Source organism: Pantherophis guttatus, chromosome 1, assembly GCF_059756535.1.
Source record: "Pantherophis guttatus breed Tessera chromosome 1, ASM5975653v1, whole genome shotgun sequence".
Classification (NCBI taxonomy): domain Eukaryota; kingdom Metazoa; phylum Chordata; class Lepidosauria; order Squamata; family Colubridae; genus Pantherophis; species Pantherophis guttatus.
Window position 1 is genome coordinate 230,294,581 of NC_142063.1, and position 26,103 is coordinate 230,320,683.

The 26,103-nt window shown below is 37.2% G+C and overlaps 1 protein-coding gene across 2 annotated transcripts in view; it reads left to right on the forward strand.

Annotated features, from left to right (window-relative positions):
* Nucleotides 1–26,103, forward strand: part of KCNQ5 (potassium voltage-gated channel subfamily Q member 5) — a 340,121-nt gene that overhangs the window by 292,132 nt on the left and 21,886 nt on the right. The window contains exons 7-10 of one of the 2 annotated variants that reach the window (XM_034431902.3): nucleotides 4,024–4,119; nucleotides 8,915–9,009; nucleotides 11,765–11,791; nucleotides 24,354–24,574. In XM_034431902.3, the coding sequence (XP_034287793.1) occupies nucleotides 4,024–4,119; nucleotides 8,915–9,009; nucleotides 11,765–11,791; nucleotides 24,354–24,574 (439 nt within the window). The remainder of the gene's footprint in view (nucleotides 1–4,023; nucleotides 4,120–8,914; nucleotides 9,010–11,764; nucleotides 11,792–24,353; nucleotides 24,575–26,103) is intronic. The other variant, XM_034431901.3, reaches the window with a different exon arrangement.

Here is a 26,103-nt window from a genome sequence, read left to right on the forward strand (position 1 = left end):
AGAAATTTAATTACCCTTGTAAAAAAAAAATCAGAAATCATCTATAAGAAATGCTTATCTGCTAGAAGACTAAGGAACATATCGGGAATTTTTGGTCAGATTATGAGTATTTTTAATTTACTTCGGTCAGGTTAGTAATGAAGAAGTGCAGAAACTCTATTAAATATTAATTAGTAAAGTAAAGCATTTCCTAATAGAAAATATAACACCAGACAAACAAACAAGCAGCCTAATCAAGGAACTACAAGGACAAAATCACATTCCCACCAGCAATGGCAGGGCATGCTGGTGCCCTGAGTCTCCGGAGAGGGGCGGCATATAAATTTAAATAAATAAATAAATAAATAAATAAATAAATAAATAAATAAATAAATGCTACTATATATCAATGGGGGAAAACTTCACTCCCTTCTAGCACTGAAGATCTTATCTAGTCAGGTAATGAAAGCAAAAACCAAGCTCAGAGAGAATCAATCCACTGAAATGTTTGTCTAGGAGTAGATGCTGTTTCTGACCCAGCTGCTAACTAATGCTCTTCAAGAAAATTTATTGTTTGGCTGCTAAAATTCCAGTGACTTTTCACAGCTAAAAGTTAAGCTTCCTCATAAACAGATATCGACACCTTCTTGAAAATTTTTAGCAATTTCAAACAGCACTAGATGGGAGTAAAATATGCCATAAATGCAACCTAATACATATACTCTAGAGCTCTCCAGTGATCTGGATTTGAAGAGCAAAATCTGATTCAAAGCACACACGGGTACACTTAAGATGCCAGAGGAGAATACTTTAAGACAAATAGGTTTTTTTTTCTCAATGGAAGGCTGTGGTACACTGGTGCGGTGTTCCTAATAGAAGCTTCATGCGCATTCATGTGCAATTATAGTGTGCACTATAATTCATGTGAATTATAGTGAATCCTTCAAATCAGGGTCTCTGCACAGCCAAGCATGTATCTTTGATATTTTCCATTAATAATCTACTTCTAAACATATGCAAATAATATTCCACAGTACACTAAACATTTTCATTTTACTTGCATGTGGGATGCTGCACTTTTATTAAGTTGATATAAACATAACAAACATCCCTGGTTCAAATACCAAATTAACCATAGTTTCATTTAAGGTTAATGATGAATATACTAGCATTTTTGTTGTTGTTGTAATATGAAATGATAAAACTACATAACTGGTAGAATTAATAAAATAACTAAGAATGTAATTTATACATAGTAAAACAGATTCAAGCTTCTATTAAGCAGACTTCTGTTTTATTGAGGACTAGAAACCTGTGCCCTGTTAGGTCATCCTTTCAGAAATATTTACTTACCTAAACAGAATAACAGAATGACCACAGATGGGCAAAAAACCATTAGGAGCAGGAGCAACTTCTAATCTCCTACCAGCTTTCCCACTGAGTTTCCTTATGGGAGGCTGGCAGGAAACTTCCTTCCTTCCTTCCTTCCTTCCTTCCTTCCTTCCTTCCTTCCTTCCTTCCTTCCTTCCTTCCTTCTTCCTTCATTCATTCCTTCCTTCCTTCCTTCCTGAGGTGTGTGCAAGATATGCCATATGAGTTGGGTAAAGTGTACAGGAGACAGCATTGATCAAGGATGTGTGGGGATCATGGGGCTATGTGAGAAGTGCTGTACAGCTCAAGGAGAACACATTGGGGGTGCAGATAAGGAAAAGTGCCTCTGAGTGCTTGGGAGTATGTGAGAAATGTCATGCAGGTCAGGGACATTGTGTGAAGGGCCAGCTCAGTTATGGAAAATGCATAGGGTGTGCAAAAGGTACTGTGCACTTCAGGGAAGGTGTGCAGGAGGCGGTATGATTCAGGAAAGGTATACTGGGGTTCCTTCTTCCCTGTGCCTCCCTCTCATCCCTCCTTCCATTCCTTTTTCTCTATCCTTCCTTCCTTCCTCCTCTCCCCTCCCCTTCCCTTTCCAGCTGGCAGTTCACTGGCTGCTGCTGGGTAGGAGAGGGAGCAAGGGATTGCAAGACTGGATGGGATACTGCCATCGAACGAAAATGAATATCACATGACTGCAGCAGCAACCAGTAACATTGAAGCAGCCATAACTTCCCCAAATTTCATTTTCTCAGGTCTCGTGGCTCTCAGATTTTGGACACATTCTGAAATTTGAGATAACTTTTTCGAAATCTGTTGTCTTATGATGCAGTTAAAGGTCATGACAACAAGTTATTATATACAAATAACTCAAGGTGGTGAACATACCCAACATCTTCCTCCTCTTATTTTCCTCACAACAACTTGTGAGGTGGGGTGGGCTGAGAGAAAGTGACTGGACCAAGGTCACCCAGCTGGCTTTCATGACTAAGGTGTGTTCTGTCCCCGTACCACCCACACACCCAACCAGCCAGCCGAGGGTTAAGTAAACTCTTCAAACACTCAACGTCAGTGATAAGGAACTTGGCAGCAACTCCGTGGCTGCCTGCCAAGAACTTTTACTCCGATAACACAGACAAAAATACACACAGTTTGAATAGTCCAGTTTGTAATTAAATCCACAGCAAATAGGCGTTGTGTCCGAAGGTGCAAAGTGCCTCGCCAGAGATTAGCTTTGTCTGTCACAGAGTCCGAATGGCCACCACACTCCCTTTTATAGCCTGTGGGGTGTGGTCCAGTGACTCAGCTAATCTCTGGCACGCCTTCCCCTCTGCTGCACACGCTTCTCCCTGCGCCTCTGGCGAGGGTCCAGCCAGCACTTATTTTCCTTGTCACTGTCCACCTGTGACTGTGGGGACGTGCTTGGCTCTGAGCTTATCATTTGGCCTTCGCTGTTCTCAGGAGGCATTGCCAGAGAGGAGGGTCCTGGAGAGGGAGGCCTTGCCAACTCCTCCCCCTCACTCTCAGAGTCTGCATCTGTCGATAACCCAGGCTCAGGCAACGGAGCCACAACAAGGTGGGACTTGAACTCATGGTCTTTCTAGCCTGGTGCTTTAATCACTAGACCAAACTAGCTCTCTCATGCTCTGTCATTCCTTTTACATTAGAAAAGTAGTTGCTGCAGTATGAAAACTTAAACTAACAACATTCTATGTAGTTGCGTACTTAAAGAAGAGTCACTAGAAAAGTAGAGTATGATGACCAATTGTTCTCTCAGAATCAAATTGCTGATAATAGCAATAGCATTTAGACTTATATACCTCTTCACAGTGCTTTACAGCCCTCTCTAAGCGGTTTACAGAGTCAGCATATTGCCCCCAACAATCTGGGTTCCCATTTAACTGACCTCAGAAGGATGAAAGGCTGAGTCAACCTTAAGCCGGTCAGAGTTGAACTGCTGGCAGTTGGCAGAAGTAGCCTGAAATACTGCATTCTAACCACTACGCCACTACAACTCATGGTGTGGCTAATGCAACTTAAGCAAAGGCTTCCATCAGTGGGACATGAAGAGAAGTGATTTAACATTCTTCCTAAGCTATTTACAACATTCCCCCACTATTTTGGAGAGAGGATTGGGGATCTTTCCAGGATGATGTTGAAAACAAGACAGGGGCAATGAAGTGACAATAAAACTCTCTAATCAAGGAAAATTAGATTAAAAAAAACTAAGTTTGCCCGTTAATTCCCCAATGCTGGTTTTCTCAATTTTTTCCTAATAATTAAGTAGCAGCATTGGAAATAAACTTACAGTGAGAGAAAATTGACTGGAAAAACGTGGTAACAGTAATAACAACAACAATAAGGGTAAGGGGCAAAAGAAGAATTCAGAACTTTCCATATTACCCACTCTTACAGTTCTTTAAATTGTGCCTGTTTCCTGGTTTGTAGGAATTTGGCAGAATATGTCCCATATGATTATGAAATGCACCTGATGTTCTACACATTAGTAGATAATATGTCATATTATAATGTCATTTTAAATATTGAACCAAACCATGCTGTGACATACAGGTCATGTGTATAATACTTATTTTCGGTTTTTCATATTGTATGTTTTTAATTGTTACCAGAATTATTTTTCTGATTATGAACTTTTGTTGTATTGTATTTAAGGGCATTCTAGGGTCAGGATTTGCATTAAAAGTACAGGAACAGCATCGTCAGAAACATTTTGAAAAAAGAAGAAATCCTGCTGCCAGTTTAATTCAAGTAAGTAGCAAATGAAGCAGATTTTCAAAAAATTTTGATAATGAATATTACAAGCTCAGTTGTGCCAGGTTTCAAAGAAATACATATATTTAGGAATGTTCATTCCTGTTCATTCTTCTTCATTCTAATTCAGTTGAGGAAGTAAAAAACTAGGTTTATACGTCCATAATCCCAATTGGAATGAGAATCATGTGCATAAATGTGTGATCAAGCAGCTGGGCTACTTCACATATAAACTAAATCCATGTATCATACCAAAACCATTTGCTAAACCATAATTGATTTATTTTATACAACCCACAAACATCTCAAACTGAATATCTGGTTAAAATGGTTTATTGGATGACTCGCAACTAGGTAAGCTGTAAATTGTGATTTACAAACCACAAGTAGCTAAGTGTATAGAACATGTTAAGCCATAAATTATGGTTTACAAACTACATCATCTGAATTCACACAATATACTAAGCCAAATAGCCCTTAATCAAACCCTGATACTTCCCTTTAGAAACATCACAGTTGCTCTTTTCATTCATTGTTTGTTTGGAGTCTCGATTTCACTTTGTATTTTCAGCAAGTAACCTTTTCAAAAGAAGGGGGATTCAATAACTAGTTTTACAGTAAATGGAGTATAATATTTGATAAATAATGATAGATTAATGTATGATACCCTACATTTGTATATATTCAATTAATTCATAAGTAGTGGAATTCTGACAATATGCCAGGGAAAATATATTTAGTTTGAATGAAGAGTCCTTTGTCCAAAGAATTTATCACATAGCTTGCATAAGTGTACATAATGAATTTTTTTGTCTAAGGTGTTGAACGTATTATAGTAATATTGTCATGTAGAAGGAATTAAAAATACATTTAAATGTTTGAATAGTTGATGTTGTAATTGTCCTGTTATTAGTACAGTGATTCTCTCTTTTTGTTTTGAATGAATTCCTTCACTTTCTTCATACCCAGCATCCTATAATTAAAATGATTATACTCCTTTGAAGGGAGTTAGTTTATGTAATCCTTGAAGAGCACCCGGAGGCTCCAGCTGGTCCAGAATGCAGCAGCGCGGGTAGTGATGGGAGCAACATGGCGCTCCCATGTAACACCCTCCTGCGCGAGCTGCACTGGCTCCCAGTGGTCTTCCGGGTGCGCTTCAAGGTGTTGGTCATCACCTTTAAAGCGCTCCATGGCATAGGGCCTAGCTATCTCCGAGACCACCTGCTGCTACCGACGACCTCCCATCGACCCGTGCGCTCCCACAGAGAGGGCCTCCTCAGGGTGCCATCAGCCAAACAATGTAGGCTGGTGGCCCCCAGGGGGAGGGCCTTCTCTGTGGGGGCTCCCACCCTCTGGAATCAGTTGCCCCCGGAGATAAGAAGAATCCATGACCTCAATGCCTTCCGTCGTTCCCTGAAAACCCATTTTTTTCAGCAAGCCAGGTTGGCTTAAGAAGAAATTTTTAAATTCTTTTAATTAGTCTGTGATTCTTAACTTTCGGGCCAAAATTTATATATTTTTTAAATGTTTTAATATTTGTATTCTATGTTTTTTATCTTGGCTGTACACCGCCCTGAGTCCTCAGGGAGAAGGGCGGTATATAAATTGGAAATTAAATTAAATTAAATTAAATTAAATTAAATTAAATTAAATTAATGTATGATAGATATATAGGGGTACAGAATTATTCTCACATTCTTTGGTTCTTGTCATTGTTCTTCCTGTATGAGTAATCCTCATTATCATTGGGAAACTGAACCAAATCTCTTCTAAGGGAATTTGGCTTCCAAATTATGTTGGATTATGGCTGTAAAACAGAAATGCCAAATGTCTCTGCGGAGAGATTATTCAGTTTTTTGCTGGGCTGTTGTTTATGCTTCTCTTAGAGGTAATGGTTGTGCAGCCACTGTTTTCCTACTCGCAGAGTACTATTGAAAAGGAAAAATGCTTGCTAGAATTTTTATTATTCTATGAACTAGGTCTAGGCTCTCCCAGTATACGGTTCTAGGCAGTAGTGGGATTCAGCCAGTTCACACCACTTTCTGAGCAGTTTGGCACACTGGTTGTTGGAAGAAATCATTAGGGCAGAGAACTGGTTGTTAAATTACCTGAATCCCACCACTGGTTCTAGGATATGCTGCATGTTTTATACCAGGGGTGTCAACCTCAAGGCCCGTGGGCTGAATCCAGCCTGCGGGATGTTTAGATCTGGCCCGTAGGGCCACCCTGGAAACAGTGAAGGACCAGCCCACAGTGCCTATGCCAGCAGAGGGTTGCAGGAGGCCGTCACAGCCTCCCGAGCTCTGTTTTCTCTGGCAGAGCTCTCAGGCCATCATAGGCACCTTGACATGAGTAACATCAAGCTGGCCCACCCTAGCCACACACACCCCGGCCCCCAAGATCAAACACAACCCTGATGCGGCCCTCAATGAAATCGAGTTTGACACCCCTGCTTTACACTATAAAGACTATAAAGAATAACAGCATGGAAAAAATAGGTAGTGTTACCCTAGTGTTAGCAGTTATGTTAACATATACTTTGGTATTCCCAGATTGAAGGGAAAAAGAAGATATGGCCTCTCTGTCTATCTGTACCATCTAGTAACTTATATAAAGTTACTAGATGGACATAGTAGTTTTAAAGTGGGTACTCTCAGCCTAGTGATTAAATATACCTAGATGATATATATTGCTTGAATGTGAGAAGGCCAGACCAAGCAAGAGGTGAAAGCCTCTGATTCATTTGATCCAGAGTGAGCCTTGAATGTAAATTCATCTTACGATTCATGCCAGATGAACTGAAAGAGGAGGTTGTGACACACATTCTCCTTTCTTTATAGCAGCCTTCCCTATCTTGGGTCCCTTGAGTTATTTGGATTAAAATCCCTTTCATCCTCAGCCAGCCTGGCAAATGGTCAGAGATGAAGAGAACTGAGTAGAAACCATCTGCATGGATTCAAGTTTGGGAAGGCTGTTCAGTAAGGCTCTTTATCCCAAAGCCCACTGTAAAAAAAAATTACACTTGCAATGCGTCCACTCACACATATGTTCAGGGGAGTTGAGTAGGATTTATTCCCAAATAAATGAACATAGGACTGCGGAGTTGCCGACTGTACAGAAGAGTCATTCAAGAGAGCAGACGATTGCTTGAGTCTAGTTTTTCTCTTATAACTGTGTTAGATATGCATGATGAAAGCAGTTTATATTTTTGCATTTGGTGTAAATATCTTCTCTTATCAAACAACAGGAAGGATCTGAACAGTTGGGAATAATAACTTTTTATTTTAGAGGTATTAATGGGAAATTTATACTATTGGATCGTTTTGTGCACTTATATTCCGAGGATATAGCATTGCATAATGGTTAAAAAGCATTAACAGGCAAACTTGTCTGTTTGACAAGCATTAACTTGTCAAAATATATCCTGTCAGCCATGAATGTTAGGATAATGTGTCTAAAAATATAATCCTTATGTACTGTGATCATTCAAAATGGTTTTATGACCTTTGATTAATTATTTATACCAATCTGATATATTGCAACTACCTTATTTTCAAATGTTCAAAGCCCAGTTATTAACTTCTAACTTAGCCTAATGTTATGAAGCAGGAACTATTCCATGCCTCATTTGCTGGTATTTGTAAAAGCTGTGAAGATCCATTTTTAATTGGGTATTTGATGGATGGCATGATTTTTGTTGACTTATTATGGAAGGGTTACCACAGTACACTGAGTTTTGGCCTGAAGTGATTAATTTCTACATTTCTAATCTTGTAATTGCAAACTGCTTACAGTCCACATAAGCAGTATCTAAATAATGTACTGTAAAATAAGTAACTAAGATGTCTGTGGAGATTCTCAGTCATCCAGGTCACAGTTATCTCAAAGGTGTTTTTTCAAAAGGCAACTGGACCATGTTTTTTTTTTCCTTTTCCCTTGAAGAAGAAGACATTTTGCTTCTCATCCAAGAAGCTTCATCAGTACTAATGAAGCTTCTTAGATGAGAAGCAAAACATTTTCTTCTTCCTCAAGAGAAAAGAAAAAAATAAATAAATAGTCCAGTTGCTTTTTGAAAAAGCACCTTTGAGACAAATAACTAAGATAGAAAATCAGCAACAAAATATCGTGGGCATTTGACAAGTGGACATATAAAAGTACATCAAAACTTTTGAACATATCCCTTAAAAAGGAAACTGTGCATTAACAATCTCCATAATTTATCTTTCATTGTTACTCATTTTATGCATATGATAATACAGCTTATTACTAGAATGTACTGTTGCCAATGTGAAGAATAGTAAAGAAAACAAAGTCAATTACACTCATGAAAAAAATTACAGCAAAAGACTTTCTTAAAAATTTTGCTGCGCAAGGTTGCTAGCATATATAACTAAGACTTCCTTGTTTATTGTTTTCTTCTATATTTAAATCCTTAAATTTCAAATCTTCATTACATTGTACAAGCACAGCCCTTCCAAATTAATTAATCCAACTGTATCCAGTTAGAACAAAATCCAAATTTTCCATCCTATTAATAGTGCTTCATTTCATATATTGTTAGATCTGTTGTACTTTCTATTGTTTCCTCAAATCAGGCTACTTGGCGGTTTTATTCTACCGATTCAAGACGAACAAACCTGACAGCTACCTGGCGATATTATGAATATAGTCTTCCATCCCTCAGGCATGTATCAGTGCTATGAATGCTACAAAAAACAATACTTGTATCGGTTTACTAATATACTTCTCCATTTTTGTTTGCTTTTTTCTTTTATCATATATCTGCACGTAGTGTGTATGGCGTAGTTATGCAGCTGATGAGAAATCGGTTTCCATTGCTACCTGGAAGCCTCATTTGAAGGCCTTACATACCTGCAGCCCTACAAAGTAGGTAAAAATATGGCAGCTGGTGTTGTACTTGATATCTGGTTTTGAGATTATACAAATCAGTCTGTGGTTTTTGTCTTGTCTTTTTACTTTCCTTTTTCTCCACTCATTTCCTTTTATTTTCTTTCACTGAGGAACTCAGGTAGCAAACTGGGGCACATACACATCTTCCAAATAAGATCAATCTAATTTCTATTTTATTTTGCTTCTTAACAAATTTTATAATTAAACATTAGAGAATTTTGCTGTCCTCAAATCCTTGCTGAAACCTATCCTTTTAACACCATCTAGGCAGGTATTGGATTGAGTTAATTTCATCTCACTTCACATAGTTAGGGTTTATATGCATTTTTGGATGTATACTATTTATACTGACTTCCATTGCTTGCTCATACTAATTCTGCTTATAAATGGAAGAGTAAACAGGGTTTTTTTTCCCTCATTTTACATCTTGAATTTTCCACTGTTCAAATCCATGTTCCTCAATTAAGGTCAAAATATCATATTAATCTACATTAACACAATCTTTGGTTTGTAGCATTTAGACAAAAAAAAGGCTTGTGTTGATTAGTTCAACACAAAACTCTACTGCTACTCCCATTGCAGTACAATATGTTTTTTAAAAAAGAAGCTTAAATATCATCTTACTATCTATATTGTCCTTTAGAGTCATATATTTCCTTTTTCTATGAGAAACATGTAGGAGGGTGCTAGTGATGAAACTCATAATGAGTGTTTACCAATTTCAGTCATTAGTTAATCATACTGATATGATTCTTGGGAAACAAACATTTTCACTAAAAGAGAAATGTGTGACTTTATATTGCCATGATGGACTGGAGCACAGATAGATCTTTGCTATTTCTTCCGATACTGTTTTTAGCTAGGTAACAAGTTAAGCTTTTCTCACTATATCTTGTGATAGAGTGTGATCAACAAATTCACAATCTTACTTTCCTTTTTTCAAAAATTTTGCTTCCTAAAAAACTTTTGGTGTTTATGATAGAGTCATTCAAACTGAACACAAAGATAATTTCAGAATGACTGTATCATGTAAGAATCCTGAGATATGAAATTAACTTTTAATGACTGTAATGTATTTAATCTCATAATGTTTCCAACATGCTGCAAGAATTCAACAGATTTTCAGGAAAGAAGTCCAAGTGTGAATGCAAAAAATAAATCTTCAGTGACATGTTGCACTTCATGATCTTGTATGCTGTACGAAATTTGTCAACCAACTGCATGAATGCCAAGAAAATTCTCAGTGACATCCTTGAATGATTTCCAGGCAATTTTCTCTGGCCCCACTAGATCTTCACAGTGCTTGTCATTGATGATGTATCTGATCTGTGGACCAATAAAACTGCCTTCCTTATTCTTGCCATCAATTCTAGTTGGAAACATCTATCTCAAATAACGAAAACCTTAACCTTCCTTGTTCATTGATTTCATAAATTTTTTCATCAGTCCAGATTTTGTGTAAAGCAGAGGAAAAATATCTTTGTCAGGTTAACAAATGGTTCATGTGCCACATTTTTCTGTCCTGGAACAAAATTATTTTGGAGTGGCCATTTCTTTTTAATGTAATGCAACTCTCTTGCATTGCTGTTCCATTCACAACAGTAGTAGTACTTGGTATATCTGAACTGCATTTCAAAACAGCAGAGCCACTACTCTTAGATCTCCACAGATATTCCAGTTGTACTTGTTGGTATACTGGATGTGCTTCAACACAGTTCCATGTTTTTGTATGTTTCTTTCAAGTGTGAGTATGGCCATTGTATAAAAACATACGATTTTTATAAAATGGTACATGAAAGGTTAAATTACAGCTTATTTCTGTGATTAGTAGCCAAAAATTTATAAGATCACACCTAAAAGTGTTCAGGAAGCAAAAATTTTATTGTCCAGTATATTGTTCTTAGCTAGGCAACAAGTTATTGTGATCTTCCCACTACATCTTGTTGTAGAATGTTATCAACAAACATGTATTGATTTCCTATTTTTGCATAAATGTTACTTTAAATATAATAATAATGATGCATGTTTCTTGCACTTATGGTAACAAAAATGTCTGAAAGAGATACATATGCAGTTGTAACAATACTAGACAATATCTCTTATCCTTAAAACCTAGCCCAGTATTTTGCATATTTAATACTTTCTGTAGCAGAAAGAACAGTTGGGTTAGTTTTTGGAATAAATTTGTATAGCATAGCAATTTTATTAGACATCAAGCTGTAAAGGTATAATATTGGCCATATCAGTTTTCTGTTCTTATAAACAAACAATTAAGCCACAGCTCTACATATTACAAGATAGTTATGGTCAAAAAGAAATGCAATTGGTCCTTTTATAAGACATCCCTAGTCTCAGTGATTAAATTAATTCTATTTCATTACCACAGATAGCTACATTTCTCTGTTATTTGTATATGAGCACTGCATTTTGCCTAATAAATGTTTTGTCAACTTTCTCTCTAAACATGTATAATAAGCATGTTGAGCATGCATTAACATAGTATTTTTTTTTAATGTCACTATAAATAAAAATCCATGCTTGGATGTTTGTGCTTGCTTTTTAAAAAAATATTTACTTATAGTTTTTTTAAGCATTCATTTAATTAACAAATCCAATTGCAACTTAAAAATTATTTAATAATATTTGTAACCACATCATGATGGGTACTGCCAGCATAACAAATTTTTTTCCTCCCCAAAACCCTCTCTCTTCTATTATCTGACTCATGAAGGAAAGAACAAGGGGAAGCATCAAGCAGGTTTGTAGTGTTTTTATGTATATTGTTTAAAATCTTAAATGTTATTTTGGAAATTTTATACCACTTTGGGAAAGGAAATATATTACTTTACTGCAAAATAATTAAAGGCTGTGTTTGAATCCAATTAGGAGAAAGGGGGAAAACTTTTCCTAGGTAGATCATTATTCTGAAGCAGACAAAATGTCGCTCAAGTATAAAAGCCAGAAAGTTCTTCTGTTAAGAAGGAGGAAAATGACAGATTTCTATAGAATGTAGCCATAGCTTGTTAGATAATTAAGGTCTTAAGTAGCTTTTCATATCTGTTGAGATAGAGAGGATTTTAAACTAATCAGAATATTTTGTCTGATTTGAATAAATATTTGTTCTCTACTTTTCTAAAGAACTTTGAAAATAACGTCAGTGTAGGATATGCTTAAGTAATAGTTTTGATTCATTAAAAATACTATGGGCTACATTCAGAGAAAGGACCTGCCCATAGCAATCTGCCTTTGCAAACAGTGTTAGTCTTTTTAGGTTACTCTTTTCTATCATATATTCTACTGGTGTAGTTGGTCTGTTGGAAGAATGACTAAAAACCAATATACTATAGGGATTATAAAGTTGAATCAGGGTGAGGATACCAATGGTGGGTTGCTACCGATTTGCACCGGATCAGGCGAACCAGTAGCAGCGGTGCTGGGAGGCTCCGCTCACCCGCCCAGACACTTCTGTGCATGTGCAGAAGTGCCATGCGCATGCATGAGCATGCGTGTTCTGCCCCAGCTATGGATCCCAAAGAATGTAGCACACACAAACTTCGAACAATATCAGTTTACTTCAAAACACAGTCTTTTGCAAATGCAGGCTGTTAATAAAACGTTCTTAACAACCTGCCAGAAATTCCACAGATAAGTCTTACAAGAGTTGGCAGGAATCACAGAAGCCAGGTTTGCAGAGAAAATCCAAATTCAATGATTAGTGAACGAATGTACATTGTTTCCTGCAGCTTTTTACAAGTTGTGTGCAAACTTAAATAGGCTAAGGGAGTGGCCAATTAGCCCCAAGCCTTACTCTCAAGGAGACCTCCTCCTGAGTAACTACTCCTGCCTTTTGGCAGCTCTGCGTGCCCGTGCATTGAGAAGAGGCTCCTCCACTTCATCCTCTTCACTTAAAGGAGCCTCTGGAGGTTCTGAAGGCCCTGGTTGAATCCCTGCCTCTGGCACTACATCTTCTTCAGCCTCCTCGCTGTCTGACTCGAGCACCGGCTGCACAGGCTACTGGCGTAACACCACACCAGCCTTCTCGTCGTCGGGATCAGCAACAATCCGCGCAGGCCGCTGGTGGGCCACAACAATGCGCATGCGCGAGAGCGAACCGGTAGCAACAGGATTTGGAACCCGCCCCTGAGTTAAATCCACATTTAAACCCATATTTAAATCCCAGTTCATCTAGAAAGCATGCAGGATTATTTTGAAAAACTCACTATCTCTTAATTTAATTAAACCATCTAAAGTGAAAAGATGAACAAATATACATTGGTGGGGGGAGAAAGATACATGCGGTAGCTATATAGCTTTTTATCCTTATTTTGATATACCTTTGAATCATTTACCAGGCTCTTCTACATATACGCTTCTGTCATTATTTAAAGAAATAGAATATTTTGCCTGCCCTGCTAGTCAGACATTTGAAACTAGCCATCTGGCAGTCATGCAGGAAAGGCTGCTATCAGCAGATGAAAATCCTGCTGTTGTCCTCAGCTGCAGTCATCAAGTTCAACCAAATAACCAAGATCTGACAGATCCATTTATTATACAGCAGCTAAAGTATAGGAAGAATTCTGATTTGATTCAGTCTTTGTATATAACTGACTACCTGAGGATTGAGCAATCTGATGCCCATTGGATGATTAGTTATACTTTCCATCATACCATATCATTAATCATGCTGGTTGGAACAAATGAGAGTTACAAAATATTTAGAGGGTACCTAGTTGTATTCACTTGCATTTAGTCCATCTTTCTCCAACCAAGTATCTCTCAAACTTTGATCTGCTGCTGATGCACAATGGGAACTGTAAGTCAAAGTATCTTGGGGGTTTGGTGGCAGCAGCAACAGATCATAAAAATCTAATTTAGACCATCAAATTATTTCCAGTATGATTGGACAGATATCCCTGGAAGATTACTACATAAGCAGACTATAAATTTGATAACCATCCTCTTTGTTATATTGCCTTCTGATAAATACATTCTTTTAAAATGTAATTAATGGCCAGAAATAAAAGTTATTTCTATGAATTTGCCTTGTTCTTTTAAAAGTATGTGAGACTTAAGTCACTATCCCACTGGACTTCAAATATGTATGTAGGGTGATAGAAGCACTTAGCTAGATTGATTGACCATTCCTACATACTACTCAACCTTTTTGGCATCCTGAGATTCTCTCCTAAAATCCATAGGCATTCTAGGTATTTGTTAATCTTTTTCTCTTTTCCTCACATCAATTATTCTTTTTCTCCTAAAATACAAATATAGGAAGTCCTTGACTTACAACCATTTGTTCAGCAACTGTTTGAAGTTATAACGGGACTGAATGAATGGTGGTTACAACCAATCCGAATGGTGGTTACAACCAATCCTTATAATTCCAGCCATTTGCGCACCCCTACAGTCACATGATCATGATCTAGGTGTTTGGTAACCTATTCACATTTACAACCAGTTGACACGCATCCAAATCATGTGATTGCCATTTATAACCTCTGCTGGCTTCCCCAGGCAGTCAGTGGGGAAGCCAGCAGAGAAAGTCACATATTCAAACCCTCCTGCTGCTCCTCTGTGCTCAGACTCTCTTCACCACTCGCAGACCCTCAGGCACACTTCCCAACCTTTATTGCACCTCCCTCACACTCCCTCCAGCCCATTTAACATCTCTCGTGTACCCTCCCTGTGTCATACCATCCTACTTGACTTTCCCTAGCACACTGTGCATTCCCCCACTCTGTCTTCCACCCAGCAGCAGCCATTTATCTGCCTTGCTTGCAACTTCCTGCCAGCTGTTCCATTAATTTGTTGGTAGGAAGTTGTCTCACCTAACAGTCAGGACCCGGTTAATGATGACTGAGATTTCCAGGATTGCCATTGCTGAGCATTTTCGGTCATGCTTTGTGACTGCATCTCTTAATGGCAGATATTCCAATCCCAATTGCCATTGTAAGTCAAAATCTACCTGTAAGATTGGGCGTATAAATCTAAAGTTGACTAGAATGTCTTAGAGCAGTATTAAATATATTAGATCAAAGACAGTACTGGTTGTATATGGTTTGCTAATTGTTCCAACATTGTCAATAAAAAAAAATTGTGCATCAGTTCCCAGGAAATCTAATTGCCTATGTGTAAGAAAAATATTGCCAATAATTCAGTACCTTTCAAAACTGAATTTACTAACAAGATTTTCATTAATTGTTCATATTAGTATTTATAATACTGGTATTTCAAACCTGTATCATACAAATACACCTATATATTCATTAAATAAACCGCTTTCAATAAAACAAACTGCCTTTTGTGTAAGTCATAATGATCACAATTCAGGTTTAGCACTCTGATTATTGGACATTCCCTCTATGCTGTGTTCATGTTTTGTGTAGTTAATCTCATTATGCAGATGTATAGTTATTTTCTTGTTTAATGCACAACTGTTTTAAACAGGATAATCTGAATTAACAATTCCTTGCCACCAGAAGCCTTATAGTGAATATAATAACATAACAGGAATTTTAACGGTCATCTTCCAAACTGTTGTCTCGCTAGAGTATTATAGTGCCATTGTCTACTAGCATTTCAAATGTACTCTATTGGTATCAATATACAAATTAAGCATTTTAAAAGGATAATTAAACATGTGGATACAGCCTTATGATAACTTACATTAACAAACCAACTTGTCACATGAATAACTGTTTTCAAAAGATAAATGTAATATTTCAAAAAGCTACCAATATTAACATTATAGGCTTATCTGAAATCTTAAATTTTTATGTAAGATTTTAGGGTTTTTTCCTATTTTACTGCATGTTACATATTTATGACTATGACTTTAAAAAGAATTTCCTTTTCTAACAAAATAGTGCTTATTCATAAATATCCTATCTATTTTGGGGATTATTATTATACATACAGTAAGATACTGATAGGTTAATTTAATACCCAATTTTAAGCACGTTAAAATATCTATATAGTCTGAATAAAATTAATTTCCCTTGTAGGGTTTATGCTGAAAGCATAAATAGGTTACATATTCCTCAGAGGTCAATAGAGAAATGAATGTTAGGAAAGTTGGTTTCTATGCTAAACAAGTATTTATAAAATTCCCACATTACAGTAGTCATACATTCAGGGAATATAAATCTTTAATGACTTTTGAAGGTAATTTTTTAATATTCTTTATTATAACTTGTTTAATATAAACTGTAAACTTAATAATAATTTTATGAATGTTTTATTTGTTGGTTGAAGATAAAAGCAAGACTGGTTTGGCTCACATGGAAAACCTAACTCTTTTCATCACCTGGTATGCTTAGTAATGTGATCCTCTATTTCCCCTCACTCCTAGTAAGCTTTATAGTAATAAACAGAAGCTCTTCAGGATGTACACCTCTCGGAAACATAGGTATCCAGCATCCTGTCTACTCACATGATAATGGGAATGCCAACTAACATCAGGTGCATGAAGAATTTATTTTCCCTTCTTGGTGCTTTTTTGCTCCTTGAAGAATTATTTCATAATTTGGGCTGGGTTTCCCCCATTTCTGCTGCCACAGCTTCTTATAGATTTACTTGTTGCTTGCTGCCTGCAATTTTGTACCAAAATATTTTTTTTAAAAGTTTGCCTTTTATAAATTTCTATGATAGGAAAAAAATATAATCCATGCAATTAGATAACTGCATTGATTGTGTGTCTTGGTTTAAGAATAATTGTGATGTGGGGAAAAAGGTCCTATATTTTTTCTAAGTAAATAAAGCAAGATTGTGGGGTTTTTTTAATGTTTCCATAAAATACCACTCTATTTAGGTAACATTACACAGCTTTGTCCCACCTTATCTGAGCTTGGGAGGTCTGCGTACTTCTTTCTAAAAGAGTGATTAGCCCAACTGGAATCAGTGGGTCTCATTTACCAAAAAGAGCACCAAATTAAGTTTATGAATTCGTTGAAGAAAAATACTCTTGGTCCTTGAGAGCAAACAGTTACATTATTTTTCCCTGATTTGTTAATATGCAAATCAAAATAACTCTTGACATTCTTTAAAAATAGAGAAGTAAAATATAGCTTGTTCTATTTTCTTTAAAATCGTAATAAATTATTACCAACAACTGAAACTACCAGGAGGCAGTGGCGCCAAACATGTAATTAAGATCCCTTCTTCAGTAGCCTTGCAATGGTATCACAGTGACCTCTAGTGTACTAAGAGTGCAGAGAGAAAACTCAGAAGAATGTGAATTCCAAACGTAATGATTAAAATTGCATTTTCCAACAATGCTTCTCAACATTTCATTGAGGCTGTATGCCAAGAATTTTTCCTCTCAATCTCAGTGCTCACTCTGAATTATTAAGACTTGTCATTTTAACCTAAGTAGAGAGTACAAGATTGGGAAAATTTGGCCGCTAACAAGATTTTTAAAAGGAAAACTGATAAAGATGGTTCTTACATTCTAATAAATTAAAGCTAAATTTAGAGAAAACTTGCTGAATTTAGTTTTTCAGAAGTTTACAGCAATCTTAAATCTGAGCTTATGTTCAACCAAAACTACATGGTTATTCATCTCTCCAACAAAGAGAAGGCATTTATTTATTCATTTGTCAAATTTATATGGCTGCCTAACTCACACAAAGGGACTCTGGGTGGCATACAATAAAACCTACTATTAAAACCTACTCAAAACCAATTAAAAACAAACAGTAATAATAGATCAAAGCAAAGCCACAAGTGGGGAAATATCATGCATAATACAACCAATACATGGATTCCTTACCCCCAGGAGTTCTCCAGGCCTGTTGAAAAAAAAAATGTTTTAAGGGTTTTCCAGAAGTCATTAAGTATGGAACTAACCTCACCTCAAGTGGGATGATGTTCCAGAGGGCAGGTGCTATGGCTGAAAAGGCTCACCTCTTAGGTACCATCAGATAGGACTCTCGCAGACGGAATCCACAAACAAACATCCCTCTCCTGCCACATCTGATTGGATGCATAGATGTAATTTGGAAGAGGCAATCCCTCAGATAACTTGGATCCATGCCATCTAGGGCTTTAAAGCTCAAAAACAGCACCTAGAATTTATTCCAACAGCAAACTAGCAACCAATGCAGCTCACAAAGCAAAGATGTAACATCTGCCCTCTTAGGGGCACATATAACTGCCCATGCCACTCTGCATTTTGCACCAGTTGAAGCTTCCTGATACTGTTCAAGGGCAGCTCCATCTAGAGTGCATTACAATAATCGATACAAAGTATTTCCTGACCAGGGTATCTGAATATCTGTCAGCAGAGCAGAGCAGGAGTTGTGAGTCCAGAAAGGCCCCCAGTTTTCAAGTCAGTTCTATCTGGGGCAGTGCCACCTGATTCAGTACCAAACATGTTAAAGTCTCAGATCCAGAAGGCCCTAAAATCCAATCAGGATGAAGACTGACATTTTTGCCAATCATTTCCAAATATCTAAAACTGGGAAAATGTAAGGGGGATATGGCCTGCAACAAAAATGGTTCTAATAAAATGATTTCAAGTAGACAAGAGTCCATGGTTCACCCAGGCAGGAATCCAGGATGAAATGAATTATAATTCTAGGCAAAGCTTCAGGAAACCAAAATTAAAAGAACCAGAGAGTCCTTGCCTGGACAGTAAACCATCATCCTAAACGCACTTAATATCTGGAAGGTCTGACTGACAAGAGACATGGTTCACCAAAACTAAGTAGCAAAGCAAAGACTGGAGAATTGGGAATGTTAAAATGCTGGAACATCCAAGGCAATAAAGAAATGAACAACATACACTAGCTTGCCTGCCTGCTTTTTCTTTTTCTTTTTTTTCCAGGTTTCATGCTACAATAGACTGCCCTATTTGGAACTGGCTATTTTTGGAATATCTGGATATCAGATATGGGCTCAGTATGGATATCCATCACACTGAGCCCATACAAAAATAAGAGAAATTAACTACATCATGGATTCTCAATTTCCACTACTGTACATGAATTCTGTGCTAACATAAACTATCAACTCCAGGAAAAATTAGTTTGGGAAATCAAATAAGTGCCAAAGACAAAGAGCAAGAATGTAGTCCATTACTATGCAGCCTTAATATAAATAGTGACTGGAAACCAGTGAGATTGCAAAGAATGGATTGGAACACTTTTGCCATCCCTTAAAGTCTTCCTAGGCATTACAGTAGAGCAGGGGTCTTCAACCTTGGCAACTTTAAGACTTGGGACATCAACTCCCAGCAAAGCTGGCTGAGGAGCTCTGGGAGTTGAAGTCCACAAGTCTTAAAGTTGCCAAGGTTGGAGACCCTTGCAGTAGAGCATGGACATTATAAAATATATTTACAGGAGTACAATAATGGTATAACAAAACCGAGGAACTGTAGTTATAAGAATTGGTTTCCTATATTCTGAGAAAAGTTCAGATTAGGAAAAAAAGCACACCAAGGTGTAAAATTTATCTAATGCTTACAAATAAAAAGCAGCCTACTCTTGAAGCTGGCTCACAAATCTGGATATAGAATCAGTCTCAGTTGATGCTCTTTCATATAGGATTGTGTCAAAAATCTAAATGTCATGATCAAAACCAATAATCAATTCACAAGTTGATCTCAGTGTAGTCTCTCCACTCCTAGTCACTGGCAGGTTCTGCAATTTCTAAACAAACAGGGAAGAGCAAAGAATGTTGCTGTTTCCCAAACATACTGTATGTGAAACTTTAAACGGATAATTAATCTTGAATTAATTTTAATAAATATGGCAGAAAATAAAAATACGAATTATTGCTGTCATTCACCGTCTTATTTTTAAATAAAACAGTTTTAGTCCAAGAAACCAAACCATACAATATTTTAAATATTATGTCTGAAAGCTATAGTACATAGTATTTAATTCATAGACCACAACATGGTGGGTTTTATAATTCCAAAAAGCCAAACTGATCATTAATCCTGGAATTTCAGGGTGCTAGTTTTTGCTGAATATTGCTAACTTATGCAGTGAACGTAGTTCAAAATATAGCACTCACCACAATATTCATTAGCTTCACACTGACTTTGTTGTTCAGAAGTATATAATTGATTTCTCTAATCACTTTTGATACTCAATAGTTGTAAATGTAAAGCAAACAGGATCTGAAACTGGTTCCCATGGCACAGTAAAGCACCAACACTCTCATTCCATATGATTCCTTAAGCACAGTCAGGCTTTCCTGTGGTTAAATATTTCCTCTTGAGCCCAGAGCCACTGACATTTCCAGTTAACACCAACTTGAATTTGAAACCATTGTTTGTGATCGTCAAATTCTGGCTAGTGCTAACCAGAAATGTTCTCTAAATCTAGAGTGGCTTCTATGCCTACCAGAGTAATTTAACATGGCATGAAGCCTTAGGATTTGCCTTGTAACCAATAAAGTACATTAATTCTGAAAAGTAGCATGGGAATATCCTTGATGAATGTTTATGCAATAATAATTACATTGCAAGTAACAGAAATTAAGGTTGAAGGCCTTTCTCATGATTGTTTTTCTTAAAAAGTTTACTTTCTCTAGTTAAAAAGGGTAAAACAGTTCTGGAAAAGGTACTCTCTTGAATGCCACAATGAAAAGCACACATTTTTCTAATTGTTTTACTGCAGTTTTTAAACTATAATTTTAGAAATTGTCTGGCATGTGCTTGATTCACTGCATTTGGTCTCCTGCCTATTCTGCTTGTATTTGTAATAAAACATATTAAATTGCATGTATACATTTTTTTTATTATGTACCAATTTCATAATCACTGTCTCATAATTTCATTTCATTTCCTATAATCCCACAGAGAAACATTTCCTTTTTAGATTGTACCTAGTTAAAGCAGCAAGACACCGAGAATGTATTTTTAAAGGCTTTTGGTGGTGGTAGAATCCATTTCCATTTCCTCTGTTTTTATTGTCATGTTGCATGAAGATGCAAGAACCATGATTAAATAGAACAGACAAGGCCTGAACTCGATTAGCAGCTATAGCAACAGGCAGATAGGCTTTTCCATCTGTACCTTAATGGCCCAAATAATTTGCTTCTTCAGAGACAGCCTTTACTCATCCCAGGAACAAATACAATTGGGAGAGATTTCAAGTTTTCTTCTGCTTGTTCCTTAAAAGGCATCTTTATTTTTTTCCTGATTTCCTTTGAAATTACTGTATGTTGCAGAACTTAACGTACAAATCCCAATATAATCCAGTCTAATTTGCAATCTCTATACAGGTAATTCTTCCTTAATAACCACAATTGGAACTAGAATCTTGATCACTGAGCAAAGTGGTTGTTAACCAAGATGTCACATGATCACTTTGCTCAGTGACCACAATCTTGACACTCCTGGTTGCGGTCTTTAAACAATCTTAACAGGCCGTTAATAGGACAGAGTGCCAGGTAAGGAGCATGGGGTGCTTCAAGCGGGTGAGGAAGACCTTAGGAGCTTGGGGTGCAGGCTGTACACAAGTCTCTCTCTACTCAGGAGCTGAAAATCCTCCCTGTCAAAATCCACACCCTGCAGCAGGCCTTCTCCACCCCAAGGCATCCCATGCTCTTTACTGTACCTTATTGTGCTGCCTCTCTGCTCAGGAGCTGAAAATCCTTCCTGCTGAAATCAAAGGATTTTCAGCCCCTGAGTAGGAAGACACTTATGTGCAGCCTGCACTGGATCTCCTCCCCGCCACCCCCCGCCGCCCCAGGCACCCAATGTCCTTATCATGCTACCTCTCCACTCTGAGGCTGTAATTTCTACTTGGCTGAAATCCTGCTTCGATTTTAGCCACAGGCCTTTTCCAGCCAGCCCCCAGAAATGAGAAAGAATCCTCTTGTCTCTGGCAGCTGGCAGAAGATACCCCAGGCTGTAAATACTCCATGCTAAAATCCCACTTGGATTTCAGCTGAGAGCTTTTTCAGTCAGCCCACAGAAACCTGGGGGAGTCTTCTGGCCAGGCGGCAGCAGCTTGCAACCTTCCCTGCTGTCTTCCTCATTGATTTTCTAGGGAAGCTGGCATAGAAGATTGCAAATGTGATTCACATGATCACAGGGTATAGGCAACCATTTGTAGGTGCAAATGCTTTGCCAAGTATCCAGATTGTATTCATGTGATCACATGTGTATTACAATTACCATAACTTTATGGTAATTTCATAATTTTGAATTATGAACAAATAATTCAATTTGGTTGCAGAACAAATGGTTGTTGAGTGAGAATTATCTGTAAGTCATTGAGAGAACATTGACTAAAAATTATCATTTAAGTCAAAAATGATATACTTCTAAGTAAACTGAGCTATGCAGCCCTTCATTTTGGAATGCCATGCACATCTACATACCATCAGCCTACAATTTCTAACAAGAAGTAACAATTGTTCCAGGATAGCAGCTGCCGTTACAGAATCCTAGGAAAAAATCTTCAAAATGTTGCCCGCTCCTGTAAATAAATAAATGAATGAATGAATGAATGAATGAATGAATGAATGAATGAATGAATGCTGGATTGTGGTAGTTAACTCAATACAATTCATATTCTGTTATTAGTTGTAGTACACCTAAAAAATAAACAGATTTTACCTAGTTCACAATTTGTAACTCTTTTGTACAAATCAGATAGGAAGGAGTATCTACAAACAAGTAATCTATGTCCTTAATATCTCAAGATAAAAGGCAACTTTGATCAGATAAAAACTAATTATCTAATCTGCTTGTTTTATTTGGTTCTATAGCCTATTACTGGCAAATAAATAATCCCTTTCCCAGAATGTAATATTACATTTCTGTGAGCCAATCTTTCTACTGATAGACCTACTGAATATTCTGTTACTTATTCTGAATTTTGTTAGATAAGTAGACAACTCTGATCCATTGGGCCATTCTTGAGAAAAAGATAGGGTAGTCTCATGTGACCAGAAGAAGTCCAATTTTGTTTAACACTCATCCAGGGTCTCATGATCATGTAAGAAGAATATATATCATAAATAAACAATTTTAGTGGCAAATGAACTTCGGTAATGAATCCATATTTATTTACATAAACACAATGACCACAGTTGGGCAAAAAAGCATTTAGATGGTAGTGACTTCCAACTTTCTGCCGGCTTCTCCATTAACTTTGGCAACTTGGCAGGAAATCACAACCATGTGACCAGGGGGACATCGCAACAACGAAAACTTTGTGAATAAAACTGGTCTGTCATGGAAATTGCAAATCCACAGGAATAATGCGTCCCAGATTTTTTACGCATTCTTTAAATTAGCAGATTTTAGGTACCTTGGTTCAAAAAATGTTATGAGGTAATGCAGCATTTGAGCAAACATGAGGAAACAAGCAAATCAATAAACATGAGAGTTTTAGTAATATATGGTATATGTCTGTGTATGCATAGAGCTTTGGATGATAAGAAATCTGAAATGTAATGTTTGCTAATGTCTATGGGCTGTTGAAAAATGCCATGTTTGGAAGCGTGCATGAATAATAACCTTAATCTTGCTTGTCTAACTTTAACAAACTGCATGCAAAAATAATGGCACTTGAAAACTATTGATTCCATTGTAGAGCAGCTTACGTACACAGCTTATGTTGTACAATTTAAAAGCATAGTTAGAGCTGCCCAAAATTTATAGCTGAAACTTTGCTAAGTTTAAATTTGATATTTTTTTGTTAGTTGATTTTGTTTCACTCTTACTGTATTATAGGATCTTTTTCTCAGTAATAATACATTCCTCCGATGAAATCTCTAATACCTATCATATTATAAAGAAAGTGATTCAATCTGTTAGAAATGCACTTTTATGGATCCCCATCCATCCATCCATCCATCCATCCATCCATCCATCCATCCATCCATTTTATCTCGCTGGCCATCTCACAGAAGCGTTCCCTAACATCAAGGCTTTGGTATCAAGGCAGACAAATCCCACAGTTTAGGATGGGAGCTACTACGGTATCAAGGGGAGGCAGTCACATATTTTACTTTTCTTCCAATTCTTTATAATGTCTGGAATGTGTTTTATTATTATTGCGATCAGTATTAATATCACTGTGTATTTGGTCTTAATAATGCAGCTTGGTGAGCTTTTCCAGGTATGGGGATTTCCGTGATTCTTGAAGTTTTCCTACTTCCTTTTGTATCAAGAACTGACCAGCGCGAATATTTATTTTACTGGAAGGGGGGGGGAGGGAGGGAAGGGAGTTCAACACATGGAATACATTCACATCTGCATCCAAAGATATGCAGCTGAACGTGTATCTTCATCTATAATGGTACATAAATCAATGTGTGTGAAGTAAAAATGCACGTTTTTGCTTCCACAGTCAGAAGCTGAGCTTTAAAGAACGGGTGCGGATGGCTAGCCCGAGAGGCCAGAGTGTCAAGAACAGACAAGCTTCAGTTGGGGACAGAAGATCGCCAAGTACGGATATTACTGCAGAGGGCAGCCCAACAAAAGTGCAAAAGAGTTGGAGCTTCAATGACCGAACACGCTTCCGGCCTTCCCTACGTTTGAAGAGTTCTCAGCCTAAGCCAATACCAGATAGTAAGACTTTTAAAACATTAACTGTCTTATTCATTATATTTATGACGTTCTGTCACATTAAATCTTATCTCATAATGGGAAAGCCAACAAACATGGGATGGGATGGGATGGGATGGGATGGGATGGGATGGGATGGGATGGGATGGGATGGGATAGAATAGAATAGAATAGAATAGAATAGAATAGAATAGAATAGAATAGAATAGAATAGAATAGAATAGAATAGAATAGAATTCTTTACTGGCCAAGTGTGATTGGACACACAAGTTTTTGGTGCATATGCACTCAGTGAACATAAAAAGACAAGATACATTTGTCAATAATCATAAGTTACAACCCTTAATAATAGTCATAGGGTAGGAATAAGCAATCAAATCATACCAGGAAATAATCAATATAAATCGTAAGGATACAAGCAACAAAGTTACAGTCATACAGTCATAAGTGGGAGGAGATGGGTGATAGGAACGATGAGAAGATTAATAGTAATAGTAATGCAGACTTAGTGAATAGTTTGAATAGTAATGCTCCTTTGTTCACCTACAAAGATTAGGTTTGTACAAGGTACAAACCCCAGCACAATACAAGGCAACCCACTTTTACAAAACATTTATTACAATAAGAAATTGATAGGATGCAAATTTAACTTATTCCTCATTCCTGTGTTACATTTTTTAGTCATTGCACTATAAACTACAGGTTTACAAGACCTTGACTTACAACAGTTCATTTAATGATAGCTCAAAGTTACAACGGCACTGAAAAAAGTGACAGATAACCATTTTTCACATCTACAACCTCAGCATCCTCATCTTCACGTGATCAAAATTCAGACGCTTAGCAACTGACTCATATTTATGACAGTTGCAGTGTCCTGGGGTCATAAGATCCCCTTTTGCGACCTTCTGACAAGCAAAGTCAATGGGGAAGCCAGATTCGCTTCACAACTGTGTTACTAACTTAATAAATGCAGCGGTTCACTTAACAATTGTGGCAAGAAAGATCATAAAATGAGGCACAATTCACTTAAGAAATATCTCATTAGAAACAGAAATTTTGAGTTCAGTTGTGATTGTAAGTCAAGGTATACCTTTCCACTGCAATCGGTTTCCTTTCCAGAGTAATGCTTTCCAGTGCTAACTATCTAACTCCTCTGTACTCCTAAGTATGTTATTTTCCTATTTTTTTAAGTTGATCTTCATGCTATTTTCTCCTTTCTTCCTTGCTTGTGGTTTCCAAACCCAGGACTATTGTCCTCTCTTTTCCTGGTCTCACTTGCTAACGGCTAGCAAGGCTCTACTTTTAGCAAATGGTCATCAGTTACAACTGATACATAATCCTCTCTGGGTTTTCTGTTGCTCATAATAGTACTTAGAGGAGGTCCTCAACATAGGACCATAATGGAGCCTGTCGTATGACAGGACAGTTGTAAAACAGGTCGTGCATGTGACTTTGATTTTACAACATTTTTTGCAATGGTCATTAAGCAAACATAGAGTCTTAAGAGCAAATCCATGGTTCACTTTGGG